The following is an 18,338-nucleotide window of genomic DNA, read 5'->3' on the forward strand; positions in this document are numbered from 1 at the left end:
CCCCTCCCTTCAAAATCTTAATTGATTTGAGACTGATGGAAGATGAAGATCTTCAAGGTCTTAAAAATCCGTGATTACATTTGAGGATTTAGATGTTCCTCGTATCGTACATCGAGCATTTGCCGGATAAGGCAGTTCTGCAACCAGACGGGCCTCTTGCCAGGTCACGCCTAATTTTGCAAGCGGCGTTATGAACAAGCGCCTGTTGGTAACCGTCTGTCTTGGGCTAGCAGCAGCTTGCAAAGTTACGGGGTGGTGCTCTAGTCTACAGCAGGTCCTGTGCAGTTTCTGTTAACAGCCTTGCATCTAAAGGATTTGTGACAGTGGTTCCTTGTGTATGCTAAGATAAAAAAAGAGGCTGCATGTCATGTCTGAATCCGTATATACAGGGTGCCAGTATGGTGTAGTGGTTAGAGTGTTGGGCTAGAGACTGGGAGACCCTAGTTCAAGTCCCCACTGTGCCATGGAAGCTCAGCCGGGTGACCTTGGGCCAGTTATCTCCATTCTGTACCTGTGAAATAGGAACATGAATTTGAGCCAGAGCTCAGAGCTAATAAACCACATTCCCCTGGGGTTGGGAGGTGAGGCAACAGTTGAGATTCTGAGCTGCAACCATGGCTGAGACTTTGTCAAGCCCTTGCTCGAACACACAACAATCCTCGTCACCAAGTGCAGAGAGTGCCTTCCCAACATTAAGAGCAAATAGCCATGGTTGCATGTCATGACGTGACATTTGAGAGCTATTAGGGTGCAGTGGTTAAACTTTAGAGCTGGGAGACCCAGGTTCGAATCCCACTCGGTGACCTCAGGACAGCTACACTTTCACCTTTGCCTTCTTCACAGGGTTGTTGTGAAGGTAAAAAATGGGGAAGGAGAGCACCCTCATCTCCATGGAGTGGCAAGATAAAAATGTGCTTCATGGATTCGTATGTTCCATCTCGTAGATGATTCTGCCCCAACATTCACATCATGTGTTGTGTGTCCCAATGCAACCAGGGAAGATGAGCTGCATGAAGTAGTGTGGTGGTTTTAACTCTTTCCCCTTGTGTTATTTTTCCACTAAAACTCTTTCCCACACATTATAGCATGTTCCCCGATGTAAGGGAAAGATTATTCCAAGGTAATAAAAACATCACCAAAAAGTCGAAGACAAAAAAGATAAAAAGGAGGGGAAAAGGAAAAAAAAAGAAATTAAGAATTGGAGATAATATGGCAACCCCTGCAACTTTCAGACTGGACTGTATTCTATGGCAGTCTATGATTTTTTCCTAATCCAGCCCTTCCTCCGGGATGGCACACAGAGTTCTCCCCTTCTTCATTTTGTCCTCACAGCAACCTTGTGTGGTATCTGATGAAGGGAGCTGAGATTCTAAAAAGCTCATACCTTGGAAATCTAGTTGGTCTTTAAGGTGCTATTGGTCCCGGATTTTGCCCTGTGAGGTAGTCTAGGTTGAGCTATCGTTCTGGCTGCAGGCCACCCACCAAGCTTTCATGGCAGAGCTGGGATTTGAACTTGGCTCTCCCCGATTCTGGTCTGGGATTCTAAATGTTATACCAAGCCCAAGTTGTACCTGTACACTACTTGTTATCCTGTTCTCTCTACGCAAAGCCAAGAACTAAATTCCTGGCAGAGTTTCTAATGGGCCTAAACTTCTCTTCAAATTCTGAGAAGCTGCTTCTTCTCTCAAATACTGTCCCATTTGTTTCTTATAGAGTCTTTCTTTGCTTTAGCAGCCAAGAAAATTCAAGCTAGATCTGTCTCCAGTGAAAGTAATGTTTTTATCTGATTAGATTATTTTAATCTGTTGGTATTTGTACATACGTTTATTTGTTGATTTGTATATATGATTCTCTTATATATGTTAGATTGTTTTACGTGTCTGGATTATAACCGCCTTTAGACATAGACAAGAAACTTTACCTACCATACTTTCGGGTTTAACATTTAGAAATAAATATTTTTTGTTTAAAAACTAAGCTTCATTTAAAAAGTCATTTGGGCTAATCTTCCTGTGCCCGTTATCATTTACATTTTGTTGTGTACTTGACAGAAAACCCAGTGCCTTAGAAAAGAAAGAAAAGATGGAGAATCGAATCAAGCTGGAAGTGACTAAAAAACACTTTGCCCAAACGTACTGCTCCCTCATCCTGGGACTGGGAATGGCTGAGCAACATCACATGGCTTGTGGAAAGTAAGGAAGCGCCTGTGCCCGGAAAAATGTTTACTCTGATATAATTCAGAGATTGGCAGCACCATGGCCACCCCTTTAGTGGAGCAAATGTTTTAGGACTGAGGTCCCCAACCTTAAGAACAGCTCTGGAATTTTGAGAATAGGGACTGGGTACCTCCACAAAATGGCTGCCACAGGGGCTGGTCAGGGCCAATACCAAAATGGCTGCCCTGAAGAGTTGGGCCAATACTAAAATGGCTGCAATTGAAGCCAGAACCCATATAATGTTGCCAGCAAGCCTGGAGAAAAATGCCTCCTTAGTAGAGGCTTAATATGTGGAAAAGGTCAATTTTGGAGGTAACTAACATCACCTAGTAAATAACATCCCATTAAACCTGTATTTAAGAAATAAGAGGACTTTTTGATCGGCAACCCTAGGCTCATACCAAAATGGTTGCCTTTGGGGCCAATCATAGTGGCTGCCATGGAGTGCTGGGCCAGTCAGAAAATATTGGATAGTTGCAAGCAAACATCCTCTTGTGATGAAGGCAGTCTCCTAGTTTCTTCTCAAACACATCCTGTTCTAGTGACGTGGAGGAAAGCCAGGACTTAATGCTTTGTTTTGGGAAAAGAGACGCTTTGGGGAAGAAGTAAATGGGTTCCAGGAAACCTACTGGCAGGCACTATGCATTAGGGATTGCTGCTTCAGGGAGTAAAGAAAGGAAGGTAAACAGTGGTTTCTGGGCGGAGAGCCTATACCACAATGGCCAACACTATTCCAAAATCCTTGGCTGAAACATGAGGGAGGTTGCCAGGTATTGCTGTGATGAATGGTCTGTGTGCCATCTTGCCCTGCGCTTCCCTCATTTCACAGCTCCTTGGCCCTGCTGTTTATCATTTCTTTTCATAATCCTGAATAAAAACGTCTGCCTAGCCACAAGCATCTGACGAAGTGGCCTTTAGTCCATGAAAGTGTGTACTGGAATAAAAAGGCGCCAGAGAATTCCTGTTTACACAGCCTGATTCTGTGCCTGGGCCAAATGAGTTGTGACAGTGTCCTTTTGGCTGCTATTTTAAAGATGCTGCGATGTAAGAACCAGGCACCTCCAAACTCCTGTTCTGTGTGCCACACCAGACCCCTTAGGCAGTAGGAAGATGCTGGTTCATTTAATTTACAAGACTCCAGACACAGGCTTAAATAAAATATCTTTTAGTTTATTGGGTACAGTTACAGAAAGTGCAAAGCTCTCTGTTCAGGCAATAGACAAGAAAACAAATAACCTTTCTATTGCTAGCTAACAGCTATCTGCCTGTAAACACAGCTTGCTACCTGTGCTTCTCTGATCTAGCTTCTTAGCTGGTATGTTCTCACCATTAGGTTCAGCAAAGGAGTCCATTTCCATGGAACTTACAGCCTGAACCAAAATGCAGTGACTTTGGACAGGGATACAAGGGTTGAATGACGCTCTTCCTTATCCTTACATTCAGGGACACAATCTTGATTGAGCCCTCAGCATCCCCCCCCCCCCCGCAAGCAGTGGCGTAGCGTAGCCCCAGGCAAGGCAAGTATCTTGGCTTTTCTTTTTTTATTTCCCTCTCGTGTGCGCTTTGCATGCGTGCGCTCTCAGGCCTGTGTTGATGATGTCACTTCTTGTGATGTCATCGCACAAGACTCCCCCCCCCCCCCGCAGCAGTTGCCTGCCCCACCGCAGCCAGCTGGGCCACGGCAGGAAGGCCAGCACAGCACCCAGCAAGCCAGCCGCCTCATCAGCATGCAGGCGGTCTCCCCAAGGGCGGAGTACAGTTTCCTCTACCGCAGCCACCTGTGCCGCCGCAGCCAGCTCAGCCTGCTGCAGGAAGGGTGGCTTGGCGCCCAGTGAGCTGGCCGCCCTGTCAGCTCGCAGGCGGTCAGGCAGCTTCCCCAATGGTGTGGTGCAGTCTCTTGTACCCCTACGAATTTTGCGCCCGGGGCAACCACCCCTCTGTCCCCCCACGCTGACTGCAAGTTTTATCAAGTGCCGAAACAGCTGCAACCCCACCCCCGGCACCTATTTTGGCACTTGAAATGACGCAAGGAGATCAAGAACACCATGCTGTGGGCCCTTGCAGCATTTTTGAATGACTTTAAAATGGTGGTGGCAGTTTCATAAAAACAACAACATTCAATTTATATACCACCCTTCATGACAACTTAAGGCTCATTCAGAGCAGTTTATGAAGTATGTTGTTGTTATCCCCACAACAAATACCCTGTGAGGTGGGTGGGGCTGAGAGAGCTCTGAGAGAGCTGTGACTGACCCACGGTCACCCAGCTGGTTTCAAGTGGAGGAATGAGGACTCAAACCCGGCTCTTCAGATTAGTGTCCCACGCTCTTAACCACTACACCAAACTGGCTAACTGGCCAAACTGGCAAACATGGCAGCCACAAGGACACCATCATGTCAAGTTTGGCCCTCTGAGCCAAGTCACTCACCAGGCCATTTGGGGAAGTGGATCGGTTGCCTGTGTAGGGAGCCGTAGGCACGGGAGTTTCCAAGGACCCCACTCACATCCTGCAAAGATCCTCCTTGGATCTGCCCCAAGTCCTCTCAATGAGAAGTGCGTTTGGTGCATGAGGGCCTGATTTGGAGCTGGACTGCAGTGCTTGGAGAGAGGAAATTTTCAACTTCCCCCCTGCACCATTTTCTTGAACTGAAATGGCCCCGGCAAGTTATTCTTTGCCCACTGGGAAAGTAGCACTTCCTTTTGTGGGTCTGTCTTGAATCTGCTGCCCCTCGGTTTCATCGGATGGCCCTGGGCTCTAGTATTAGGGGGGAGAGAGAAAAGTTTCAACTTTCTCTACACCATACTTTGCCCTGGAGCTGGTGGCAACAGCAAACAGCCTGTCTTTGTTTCGGGAAGCCGTGTGAGCGTCCCCCCTCCCTTTTTTCCCTGTTGACTTCAGGAAACTTGCAGGATTTGATGTTGCAAATCAGAGCTGTGTTTGTTGGTTATGCGACAGACCCTCCTAGTTCTATGGTTGCGCCAACGTTTCGCATTCAGAAATCTCAGGTTCAGGCTCCAGCAACTTCACTTGACGGGAAATTGGGTAATAGGCACTGGGGAAAGTGTTTCATCTGCCATCCTCACCTGTAAGGAGGACTCCAGGTGTCCACCTGTCAAAATGCCAGCTGCTGCGCACCTCTCCATTCCTCCCCGACCCGTAGGCTGCAGCTGCCAAAGTTCTCTAGTCTGTATTACTACGAAAAGCATGGAAGACCCATCTTATTTTGCCCCTGGACCTCTGTCCTAAAGATACAGAGAAGTGTAAAAACATTAAGATATTTTTCATGTTACAGGTCCCTTGAATACTCTGGTCCGTATTATGCTTTGCTTGTGCGTTTCAGTTTCAGCCAAGTGTGCTTTGCCTTTGTTTAAATTAATTAAGGCTGAATTACTGTGCTTGCTTACTTAGGGGTAAACTCCTTTGAATGTAGAGACTTCTAAGTGAAAAAGCTAGCTAATCTGCAGACCAGCTGAGCTCTTGCTTTTATCCAGCAGCTAACTTCAGGCAAATTGTCGTCTTCTGTTTTCCATTTGCTAATAACGCTGGCAGGGAAATGTCAGGGAAGGTACTGACATTACAGTGCAACACTATAGATTGGTAGTCTTGAACTGCTTGGACTGGAGACCCATTTTTAAGCCCAGGGAGAAACATCAGAGAACTGGCCTAGAACACTGCAATCTTGTGCAGATTTACTCTGGTCTAAACCCATTTGTTTTATGGGGCTCTGTCATTCCTCAGGTGGGGTGAGCCACCTTACGCTGCCACCACTCTGGGATTTAGGGTCCCTTGGGAAGGCCCAGAGTACCTTCCCTACCCTTCTGACCTCCGTAGCTTGGCCAATAAACAGGCGTGAGGACCCGGCAGAGTAACAACAAACAAAAGGGTTTATTTACAAGGAGGTCAGTTAATATCAAACAAGAAGCAAGGTGCATTAGCAACAATAGATGGGTGAAAGCAACATAAACAAAAGGCCCTAGCACAACTGAACTCCCTGTCCATCTGTCTGCCAGGCTTGTCTTTTTACCCTACCTGGATGAGGGCCTCTCCCCCTAGCAGAAACCTCCTCTGGCCTGCTCCCTGGGAGAAAGAATGTATGCTTTTCCCCTCTCAGACTTATATAGCACTAGCCCCGTGTTCTGATTGGCCAAAAAGGGCCCCAAAACGGCCCAGGGGCTCTTGGAAATTGTAGGCAGGCCTATTCCCACTGCTAACAGGCTTCTGAGGCCTTGCTAGGTCTTCCTGGCACAGTCAGATCATGACAGGCTCAGATTGGAGTAACTCTGCATAGGCCTGGAATATCTGACCCATACTGAATAGACAGGTGGAGCACCCAGAGTGCTTCTTACAGAGGAGGATGAAAGAAAGGATCCGCGAGGGTACAAAAGAAGAGCCACCTGCCGCCTCATCTCTCAGTTCAGCAACAGAATGTTAGATTTATTGTGTGGTTCTGCTGTTTGTAACTTGACAAGTCTTCTACTTACAATACAAAACCCACTTTTAATATTTTGCTACGTGTCTGTCTTTTCCCATCTTTCTCTCTAATCTCCTCCTCTTCTTGCCCTCAGCTTGTGAAAATGATTTAATCATATGGCTTTTAGTTTGATTCCCTTTCTGGAACCGGGGTCAATTGAGGCAACGCTGGAATTAAAAAATAGGGTGAGAGATGTATACACTCTGCATGATTGCTCTCTTTTGGCAAGTGCTATGTCGGCTGCTTGGCATGTAATGTTGAAGTTACCAGTGAGGATTTAAAAGCTATTTAGTTGATATTAGCAAGTTTATTCTGAGAAACGTTCTCCCCTTCTAAGGGTGCGGTGAGATCTACGCACTAATCCAGGTCACTGCATTCCACCCTTACCCGCACTACTCAAGATTGCATACCCACTGTCTTTGCCACCCGTTTGACAGGCATAATTTCTTCTTTAAGAGGCAAAGAAGAAATAAACTTTCTGAGCAGGGATCTCCCTGGCTCTGTAGAGCAGGGAAATTGACAGAGCCTTCCGATCTCTTTTTAAACTCAGCTTCCCGGCTATCATTGCATCTCCCTTCAACGTGCTCCTCATGTAATTCGTCTCTTGTAGCTTGGCTCTGAGTTCTCTTCCAAATGAATAGGATACCATTTGTTGTTTTTTTTTAAAAAATTCTTTATTTATACAACTTCCCTCCCCCCCAACTTTACAAATTAACAATAAAAAAAGTTATAAACTATTAATAAATCACAGAGATTTAACATGTCATGGAAAAAGGAATATATTACATTACATGAAGGCTAATATTATCCCCACTACTCATAAAGTAACTTATCAAGTTCAACTAACAAAACTGTAGACAAATCTATCAGAGATATATGATTGTTTTGTATTGAAAAGGATACTATTTGTAATGTACAAAGAGAGAATCACAGGAAAAGACCAATGCAATAGGAAAAGGAAATAGAAAAATTGCAGAGGATACCATTTGGGCAGGGAGAGTAAACTGAGGGCACACCAACACAAAGATGGCTTGAGCTTTTAGATTAGATTAGATTAAAATAAAATTAAATTAAAATAAAATTTGAGAAAAATCTGAAATGTAGTTTTCTACTTATTTCTGTTGTTTTCTGTTAACACATGAAAAAAGTTAAATACTGAGAACCTAACACAAGTGACAGAAAAGAGCAAGAGTCCAGTAGCACCTATAAGACTAACAAGATTTGTGGTAGGGTATGAGCCTTTGTGAGGCACAGCTCCCTTCTTCAGGTACAGCTAGAATGTGAGTCCATCTGTCCTTATATCTTGGAGAGCGGAATTATTTCAGTTGCTGATTACCAATGCTGATTTCTCCACACCTCTGCATATCCCACCTAATCGCGCCTGCTATTGTCATTTGCCGGTTATTGTCATTTACCTGCGATTGTCATTCGGCATCTGAAATCACTCCACTCTCCAAGATATAAGGACAGATGGACTCACATTCTAGCTGTATCTGAAGAAGTGAGCTGTGGCTCACAAAAGCTCATACCCTACCACTAGTTGTGTTAGTCTTACAGGTTCTACTGGACTTTTGCTCTTTTCTACTGCTAGAGACAGACTAACACAGCTACCCATCTTGAGCTAACACAAGTAAAAGATTAATGGAGACCCCAGCATAATAATTAGGTAGGTTGCTCCCTCCCTCATTTAAAAATAACAAGGTGCCCTCAGCCTCCACGCTGGTTCACCCCTCCCCAAACATACTGCCTGTTTCATTGGAGGATGGAGAAGGTGTTGGAAGAGGAGGATCCAGCACTCACTCTCTCCTCAGGTTTCAGAGGGGGACAAACCAAAGAGTTAGAAAGATAGAGAGGCCAGGGCACTCTGTTTACTGTTTTCTGCTCTGACTGTCCTTTAATATGCAGATTGTTATTCTCAGGATTTCCTCCTCCTGAGTTCCTCCCTCTCACTCCTTCTCTTCCTAGCTTTGTTCCAGGCAACACCTCCCTCCTTCTCCTCCCTTCATCTTAGCAGCATGGAGGCAGGCCTTGTCCTAGCATCCATGCCCATCCTTAGACTAGATAGGTAGTTAGGATCTGTCTTCCTTTCCTATCAGAGTATGGAGTTCCTACAATAAAGAACTCTCATTTCGTTTCTAAATATAAAGCAAGTGTATGATTTATTATTTTTTCTCCTGCGCACACACCAGCCAGCAGAACGAGCTCACAATAACCACCTATAATCACACTTCCTATGCCTAACAATAGACTCTGCTAACGGCCCAAACATGGAATCCTTTAATTAGGTTTCTGAGGCCTACATAACGATTTATTTATCAGAAGGTACCTGAAGATGATAGAGGAATGGATGTGGGGAAATGGAAGCACAAAGTCTTATCTCACATAATACCTTCTTTTATTCCTCCCACATTTCTTATTTTGGTTTTGCAACAAAGATCCTATCCAGATCTCCTGGTTCAGACATGCCCTGGGCTGGGAGCTTGGTTTTCGTGCATACCTGTCAACTCTTTTCCCCACAGGGAGCCGAGCGAGACAGGAAACATCACTGTCAGAGCAGGCCTGGGGAAAGAATGGAGGACAATCGGGTCATGCTGTTGGGGCATGACCCGGAGGCCCCAAAAGACAGAGAACAGGGGATGTGGCTGGGGGAGAGAGATGCAAGCAGGGAGGGAACACCAGAGAGGAGAAGAGGATTCTGGGGAACGTCATGAAAAGGGACAGGTGAGATGACGGCTGGGATCCTCAGACTTTAACACCTGTGTAGAAGTGGGGATTTCATGTAGCTTTTCACAAACTGCCACTGGCGCACCTTGGTCTCTGCTTTCTGCTGGGAGCTGCTGTCCGGGGAGGGGGCAATAGTTCAGGTTCTGCGTGCCTGTATGAGCTCACGTGCCGTCCCTGGCGTTTCTAGTTAGAGGATGTCCAGTGGGAGAGCTGCCTGCACAGCCACTGCCACCCAAAGCAAGCGATGCTCCCAATAGGGATGGACTGGCCATAGAGCCTGCTGGGTCACTGCCCTGCAGGGCTGCTGGCCGTCAAGAGGAAGTGGGGGCTGCCAGCCCCTTGAATCCTGCCCATGCTAGTTGATAAAGCATCTGCTTTATGGGATCCAGTTCTCTTCATCAAACACTGGGAGCTCTGTTGGACTCCGCTCTCTTACTGCAGAAAGAGGGGTCTGCAGTGGCCCAAAGTGCCTTTTTAAAAAACCAACTACATCTTGCCAGTCAATTCCCCCCTCTTTGGAGACTTCCGATCTGGCCACATGGATCCATGCAATGCTAACCTCAAACCCTGACTACTGTAAAGTGATCTGTGTGGGGCTGCCCCCAGGAGATGATTTGGAAGTGGTGCAAAATGCAGCAGCCAGTCTTTTCTTGGGAGTGGCCTTGGGAATCGCATCGCACCTGTCTTGCAGTCTTTGCATTGGATGTCTCTCAGTTTCCTAGTCCAGTTCAAGGTGCTGCTGCTTACCTTTGAAGCCCTTCATGAGTTGGGGCTCACATACCTGAAGGACCATCTCTCCCAATATAAACCCTTGTGGAACAACCTTCCAGAAGACGTTAAGAAGGCCCTGCATCCCTTGCCACTCCCTAAGGGAACTTCTTCAGAGAGCTGACTTTGGAGTCTCTTGATGTAGCCGGCTGGTTCTTAGTCAGGGGTCACTTACGGATGTTATTTATAAGGTTTCTGATGGCAGGTTTAATAGTCTGATTGATGTTTTTAACTTCCTGTGATTTATATAGTTTTTATCTGTTACCCACCTTGTGGCCCCATTGCCTGGGAGATAGGCAGGCTTATAAACGTTCTAAATAAATAGAAACAGGTTCGGCTTGTTCCAGGGCTGTTCTAACTGCCCAGTCCACTCCTGACTCCACACAGGACTGGAATATGCTGCATTTAACTGCAAGGAAAAGAGGAGACGGCATCCTACACAGTGACCCTCCCTGGGCTGAGACCAAGGAAAAGACCGAGGAAGGACTGGGAGTCCTCTGGAATCTCAGCCACAGAGTCCTCTCTTACCTTCTGCCTCTGTGGCATACTGGGTCTCTGTACGGGTGGAGTTCCGTCACCCGTGGGCCCTTGGTTGGCTGCAGGTTTGGCAGTGTCATGGCAGCCCCCCTCACTATAGCTTGGGGCCATGTTGGTTGGGCAGAGAGGGGCACGCCGACCCCAGTTTCAATCCTAGGCTGAGCGTGCTTCCATTACCCAGCCCAAAGTGCCGCAGTGCAAGATCGAACATGAGCAAAATTGCTCAGCCACCCAACCGGAATGCCTTGCTTTGAAGAATGAACTCCGAGTGAATCTCTCTCTGCCACCCCCACCCCACACTTTGGCGATAAATAAGATTAACACCTTTTGTGCTTTTAACAGCTGCACATCAGGTAGAAATGTCAAAGAAGTGGCTTTCTCTGCAGTTGCATCGTAGTCCCTGGAAAAACAGCACCGGGTGCAATTCTGCCCGTTCCGCAGCTCGGAAGTGTGATCGAGGGGCAGCTGGGTGGCAGCTGCTGCTGCTGCTGAGTACTTCGCATCAGCAAATTCCTGCTGTTCTTTACGGGCTGCACCCTCTGCACTCCCTGAGGTTCCCAAAACTCTATTAGAAATCCACACATGCCATCATCACCTCAATGTTTAACTAGGAAGATACCCAAAAAACTCCTCTTTAGCTTTTAAAGATTCAATACTTTTTTTTTAATCCACCCCCCTCTCCCCCAATAATAAGAGCTTGGTCAGAATAATCAAAGCGTGCTTCAGGAAGACAGAGGGTGAGCGCACCATTTGATGTTTGAAAAGTAGGTCCCAGGTTCAGTCCTCAGCACCACCATTTCAGAAGGATATGGACAAGCTGCAACGTGTCCAGAGGAGGGCAACAAAGATGGTGAGGGGTCTGGAGACCAAGTCCTATGAGGAAAGGTTGAAGGAGCTCAGTATGTTTTGCCTGGAGAGGAGGCGACTGAGAGGTGATATGATAGCCGTCTTGAAGGGCCGTCATATAGATGATGGCATGGAGTTGGTTCTGCTGCCCCAGAAGGTCAGACCAGAACCAACAGGTTGAAATTGTGAAAAGAGTTTCCAGCGAAACATTAGGAAGTACTTCCTGACAGAGCGGTCCCTCAGTGGAACAGGCTTCCTTGGGAGGTGGTGGGCTCTCCTTCTTTGGAGGTTTTTCAGCAGAGGCTAGATGGCCATCCGGCAGCAATGCTGATTCTGTGAACCCAGGCAGATCATGAGAGGGAGGGCAGGAAGGGTTAAATCAGTGCTTAGCTCTCGTGGCCCCTGCTTGTATGCTCAGGGTAATGCAGATCGCCACTTTGGAGTCAGGAAGCAATTTTTTCCAGGCCAGTTTGGCCGGGGATCCTGGAGGGTTTTTTTTGCCATCTTTTGAGCATGGAGCAGGGGTCACTTGGGGTGTGTGTGTGTGTGGGGGGGGGTATTTGTGAATTTCCTGTATTGTGTAGGGGGTCGAAGTAGTTGACTCTGGAGGTCCCTTCCAACCCTATGATTCAATTATTCTGTGATCTCCAGTAGAAATGATTCGGTAGCCTAGTGTTAGCCTAGGATATCAGAGGGGTGGTGGTGCTTCTCCCATGTGTGTCTTCTTTTCGCTTAAGAATTGGGAGGATTCTCTAGCATAGGGAGTCTTTAAGTTGGTGGTCACTGTCATGGCTTCCAAATTTCAGGACTTGTTTCCTGTTCCAGTTATATGTTGATCATATTTTTATCCTTTCCTTTCTCCAAAGTGCTGAAGGTTCATGTACACAGGCCACCCACTGTCATTTTATCCTCACAACAACCCTATGAGATAGGTGAGACTGAGAGAAAGTAACTGGCCCAGAATCTCCCAGTGAGCTTCATGGCTGATTTGAACTTGCATCTCCCAGGTCCTCATCTGACATACTTACTTACTGCCATGCCTCCTGGCGCCTCATGAGGGAATCATTCCCAACTGTGTACCAAACAGAGCTACTGGTCCACCATACAAACAAGGTTTCAGGATCTTGGCCCAATTTAAATGGGCAATAACATTTATATACTAATTAGCTTTTAGTGGCCACCATGCTCTGGTTGAAATGTTTTTTGGCTGTGGAATAATTCTGGACCATCTCACCCTTGTTTATGGTGGCTGTTTTTCTTGATTTTTTGTTTATTTTTGTTTCAATTGCCCATCCTTACTTTGAGACCTTTTGTTAATTAAAACTGAAACTCTCTAAATAAATACATAAATATTCGGAAACAATGACCTATGTTCTAAAACAATGGTCTCTAACCCATGGGTTTAGAGTTGCCAACAACTCGTAGAAAAAATGTCCTTCAGCTTAATGTATGAAGTGGTCAAGTGATGAAGTTAAATAACATCTCCTGGTCAATAATACCCCATCAAACCAGTATTAAAGGCACAGGGCCCCTCCTCTTCCTGTCCCATGATACTAATGTCACATTACTTCCTGTCACATGCTTAGAGCTTTGGGAGTCCCGTGTTATCTCCTGGGAAATAAAGTTGGGCCCCAAGTCTGGAAAAACTGAAGGTTTGAAGCATACATGAAACTGCCACTGCCAGCTGGCCACATGGACAATATGGGTTGTATGAAGCGGCTGTCCATTCAGTAGCAGTGTTTGATCCTTCAGTGGCTGAGGCTGCAATGCTCACACGGGCATAAGCCCCCAGTGACAACAGTGAGGTTCACTTCTGTGTCAAGATGCACAGAATTGCACCACGTGTATATGCATCATCGTTTATAACACTGTTGCTTAAATTCTAAGCTAGAAAGTTGTGTTTCTGCTTCGGTAACATAAAAGTAGGATCTGTTAATAATCACTTTTTGACAAAATGGCTGCTCTAGCATCACCCTACGCTCATCACTTAGTGTAGTGAAGTTCCCTCTTTACAGCCTCTCTGGGAAAGTATATTTATAATCGGGGTGGATCAAAGGTAGATTTTCTCATCCTTTCACTGCTCTAATGTATGTATGCAACACCAAGCTGCGTTGGGGATCACAGGGTATCAAATCGGAGCATAATCATTCCACATTATTTAATCCTTAAGTAAAGGGTGTGATCTTGTCCTCAAACAGCTCCTGGGTTGTTTTTTTTGGTCTCCTTTTTCTTGCACCCTGCCTCTTTTGTTAGTTGTACCACAAACCTTGAGGAAGCAATTGGGCGGGTCTGGCTTTGAGACAGGTTGCATAACTTTGAATTGTGCCAATTTCCTTCGGGGCATTTTTACATAAGGAAGGAAAATCGCATTGTGTTCTGGCAGCTGCGTACATGAAATGTACACAGGTTGCCAAATTTTGGACTGTGTAAAGGGAGACCTCCCACAAACCAGGAAATTCGTGGTTCGGGGTGAGAGAGCAGCTGCAGTGTGGGAAGGCGCTGAGGTTGTCAACTGACCTGAATGGAAAAGCCTGTCTCGCTCCTATGCCTTTAACAGCTTGGGGTGCAGCAGGGGGATAAACATGATTGCCTGCTAATTCCACCTGCTTTATTTGAAAAATGTATTTACTTGAGAAATTTCTTTTTTAAAAAACTTTTTCAATACTGTCCCCCTTCTATTTATTTTTCCCAAATTTATCTTCATAGAAATCAAATCCATTAATCAACAGTTCATTTTTTCTCATCTCATGCAGAAAGTCAATAAGGGGTTTCCAATTAACCATAAAGATAGACAATGTTTTATCTCTGATCAGAGCAGTAAGTTTAGCCATCTCCACTAACTCCATCATTTTCACAATCTAGTCATCCATTGAAGGCAATACTGCACTTTTCCATTTTTGCGCATATAAAAGCCTAGCAGCTGTTGTCGTATAGAAAAATAGAATGTTTATTTTCCAACGGTTTGTCCATTAGTTCCAACAAAAAAGTTTCTGGTTTAAATTGTATATTGATCTTCAAAATTTTCTGTATTATCCTATGAATTTGTGACCCAATTTTTTTTGCTTTAAGATGTGTCCACCAAAGTGATAAAATGTTCCTTCATATTGCTCTTATTTCCAGCATTTGTTTGACACCTTTACTCGTTTTTGCTAATTTATCAGGAGACGTATACCACCGATACATCATTTAATAAAAGTTTTCTTTAAGTCTGAAACGCCAAGTAAATCTGAGCCCCTTTACCCACATATTTTCCCACTGGCCTATTTGTATATTGTACCTAATTTTTATCATACAGTCTTTCACACATTCTTCTTCTGTTTTAAATTTCAACAAAATATATTTTGGAAATAACATGTTCATTATTTGTATAAAGCTACTTGGGAAATTTCTATGCCACCAGGGGAGCTGCCGGAGATGGCTTACAAAATGAAACAGGTTGTTTCTAAAAGCCCAGCCAAAAAGGTAGTAGCACTAGAATGATTTCTGCCCCAAGAGGAAGCTCCCAGAGCCAAGCTACAAGCGATGAATTACACTTGCCTGGCAAGTGTAATTCATCACTTGTAGCCTGGCTCTCAGTGTACCACTTTGCCTGATCCAGGAACCAAATGTAACCCCAACCTATAGGACGGGACCCACTTTTAATGGTTGAACGTGTAAGCCAGTGTTTTCTCAGTCTCTCCTCCTGCTCTGACCTTCTTTTTCTCTTGGTGTAATCCAGTGGCAGGTTCAGGTGGCCTAGCATTAGAAAGAAGGAGCCGGGAGTGGCCGAGAAAGGGAGTGACTCAACAGTGGCAACTTTATGATTAAAAGGGAGGGCTGCCTCAGCCTTGCGAGATGTAACTAGGCCGCGTAGGACTTGTTCTTTGGTGGCTTTACACCGCGTCCCTTTCTGCTCACCAAAACAGCACAAGAATGTAGTCCATATGAGTAAGATGGCAGCTGGTGGAGTTTGATGCATAATACAAGCACGTAATCTTCTGAGTGGTGGCAGTGGGTGGGAGAGGGGGCTCCGCACTCCAAGCACATGCAGAGCATTAGACTGGCAGGGTGGGAGTGGACTGACTGTGCGGGGGGAGACAGAAGGCAAGTGTCATGTCTGAGCCCCATCCATGGCAATGTTCCATACTGAACCAACATTTCATACTGTAACTTGATGTCTTATTGCCAATGCCATAACAGTTTTCTTCCAGGCTGCTCGCAGGTGCTTATCTAACAAACTACAGAAACCCATGACCTTGCTTACTCCTGTTCATTGCTATGTCTTGCTTTCCAGTGACTCAATGTGATAGTACAAATATGCGAGAGGTTCTCACATGGAATGCCTGCCAAAATTATGTTTATTATTGGGAGGCGGGGAGGAGCAAACGTATGTGTTAAGAAGAAAGATTTTTCAACAGATTCTCATTCCTGTCAATTCTTTGCTCACTGCTTAGATGCTTACCTTACTTCTGAGTAATTCTATGGACATACATATGGAATTGATTTGATTTCTGAATAAAACCATTTAACCAAGAGCCTGGACTTCTTGCTGCAATGGTACAGGGACCTGTCTGCCATATCCTGTCATCCATAGCCTGACAGCAACGGAGAGCTTTTGAGGGGGGGGAGGGGTCTCTGAACTTGCTTCTTCTCTGCCGAAAGACCTTGTCTCGTCATCCCACTGCTCTAGGTTTGCCATTGGCCAGATGGGAGCAGAGAAATCATACGGCTGGAAATGACGTCATGATGTTATGGGACATTGTTCCAACTCTGCATTTTCCTGTCTGTCATGGGAGTAGGGTTGCCAGTCTCCAAGGAGGGCCTGAAGATCTCCCAGAATTCTAACTGACCTCCAGATTACAGAGATCCATTTCCCTGGAGAAAATGGCTGCTTTGGAGGGGGCCTCAATGGCATTATACCATGTTGAGGTCCCTCCCCTTCCCTCCCCAAATTGTGCCTTCCCCAGGCTCCACCCCCAAATCTCCAGGACTTTCCCAAACCAGAGTTGCAAAAACCCACGCCAGAGTGAGGTTGGGCAACAGGGGGCAAAAGCAGGTTTTACCATAGAGTTTCAAGTGAATGCTACAACATCTGGTGATGCAGTGATATCACTTCTGGTCATGTGGCTGGAAATGATGCCATGATGTCACAAGACATTGTTACGTTAAGTGTCCACCCCTTAAAGTCTCCCTGGGGTTACCAACTGAAGACTGGCAACCTTACGCTGCTCTTCTCAGTTTGGGCGTGTGGCTGGCAAGGCTGGAGGCATGGTACCCTTGCCCTCTATGCAGAAACACTAACAATTCCTTCCCTAAAGCAGCAAAAAAGTTAGCTGTGCGCTAGAGGGGCTGGTGGTCCAGCTGCCCGCTGGTGGGGCTCTGAGACCTACTCGAAGTTTCTGGCCTAAGGTTTGAGGACCACTTAGAGCTTCTGTGGTACCTCCATATCGTTCCATTTGCTGCTGGGTTCAGCAAAAACAAAATGGGAGACAAAATAAGGAGAGGGGAGTATCCCTGAGCCCGAACTGAGCAAATGGGTAGGACCCCAGGTTTGATCTGAAGTATCTAATGCTTGCCTGGTAGAGTTATACGGCCTACTATAACAGGTCTTCGGTAGAGTTTTTGTATCCTGGGAGAGTTTTTGAGCCTGTATTGATTGTTTGTATCCTAAGCTGATTATTCATGGACTTACAACAAATCTGCATTGATTTTCCCATAACAAAATTGCATTCATTATTTTGCATTGTCTTGTATTGAGTATTTCATTTGAAGATTTATATTGGATCCTGAAGTTTAGTGGGCATATTCCTAGGAGATCACCCTTCCAGCTGCCTTTGAGAATGAGCAGTCTCCTCCTTCGTTGCTGGGTCACAGAGTTCTAAGCCTCCATGTTGCTCCTTCTTGGTAGCTGGCCATTCTGCAAACTGTCTCTTGCACTGTGGCCTTTGCGGTCTCACGGACGTTTTCCGCATTGGCTTGTCTCTTTGTGAGCTCTGCAGCTTGTTAAGAAGAGAAAACTATTAACTGGGGAGCCAGCAGTTCTGAAGCAAATGTCTTTGTTTAATTTTGGCACCGAAAGACACTTACCCTGTGGCGTTCATTGGAACACAACTGCCTTTTTAAATTTAATATCCCACCTTCCCCTTCTACTGATCTAGTATATTCTTCTCTCACCCTTCCTTCAAAGAGCTTAGAGTGGCATGTGTGGTCCTCCACGTACCATTTTATCCTCACAATAACCCTGCGAGGTACGTTAGGCTGAAGCCCCTTCTGCACCAGAGGCATAACTCCTCACTTTCCCTAAAGTCAAGCCAAAAAGCATGGAATTGGCTTCTATGTGGCCATTTGCACCTCTCTGAAACTCAATATTAAAATCTTTATTTTTGATACCCAGATATTTAGACCCCTATACAATATTCCCACCTGTGCCAAAGCAAAAAGAATAAAAAGAGAACTTTCCTCTGTGCTTTCAAACCAGCGATTCATCAATCCTGCGTTGGACTTTAAAAAATTTAAAAAGAGGAAAGAGGGGAGGGGGAAGAATGGAGAGGAGGGGAGAGGAAGTGGCTGGCTAGATGAGAGCAGCCGATCACGATGCAGTGGCTGGCAGGGGAAAGAGGGTGGAACACCAAAAATGGAATAAAGAGTATGCATGGGGAAACAGCCTACTGTAAAGCAGATTGTTTAAAAAAAGTTGGGGTGTAAGTGCTCTCAGGAAAGCTGGGGAAAAGCCGCATAGTGGCTGGAGTGACTCCTCCTGGTGGCAGATCTGGTGCAGATGGTTTTTAAAAAATG

General features: G+C 45.7%; 1 protein-coding gene across 1 annotated transcript in view; it reads left to right on the top strand.

Annotated features, from left to right (window-relative positions):
- Positions 1 to 18,338, top strand: part of PPP1R36 (protein phosphatase 1 regulatory subunit 36) — a 47,812-nt gene that overhangs the window by 18,484 nt on the left and 10,990 nt on the right. Inside the window, exon 7 of the mRNA XM_054972583.1 lies at positions 2,052 to 2,192. Coding sequence (XP_054828558.1) covers positions 2,052 to 2,192 — 141 coding nt within the window. The remainder of the gene's footprint in view (positions 1 to 2,051; positions 2,193 to 18,338) is intronic.

The sequence above is a fragment of the Eublepharis macularius genome, chromosome 2 (assembly GCF_028583425.1).
Source record: "Eublepharis macularius isolate TG4126 chromosome 2, MPM_Emac_v1.0, whole genome shotgun sequence".
Classification (NCBI taxonomy): Eukaryota; Metazoa; Chordata; class Lepidosauria; order Squamata; family Eublepharidae; genus Eublepharis; species Eublepharis macularius.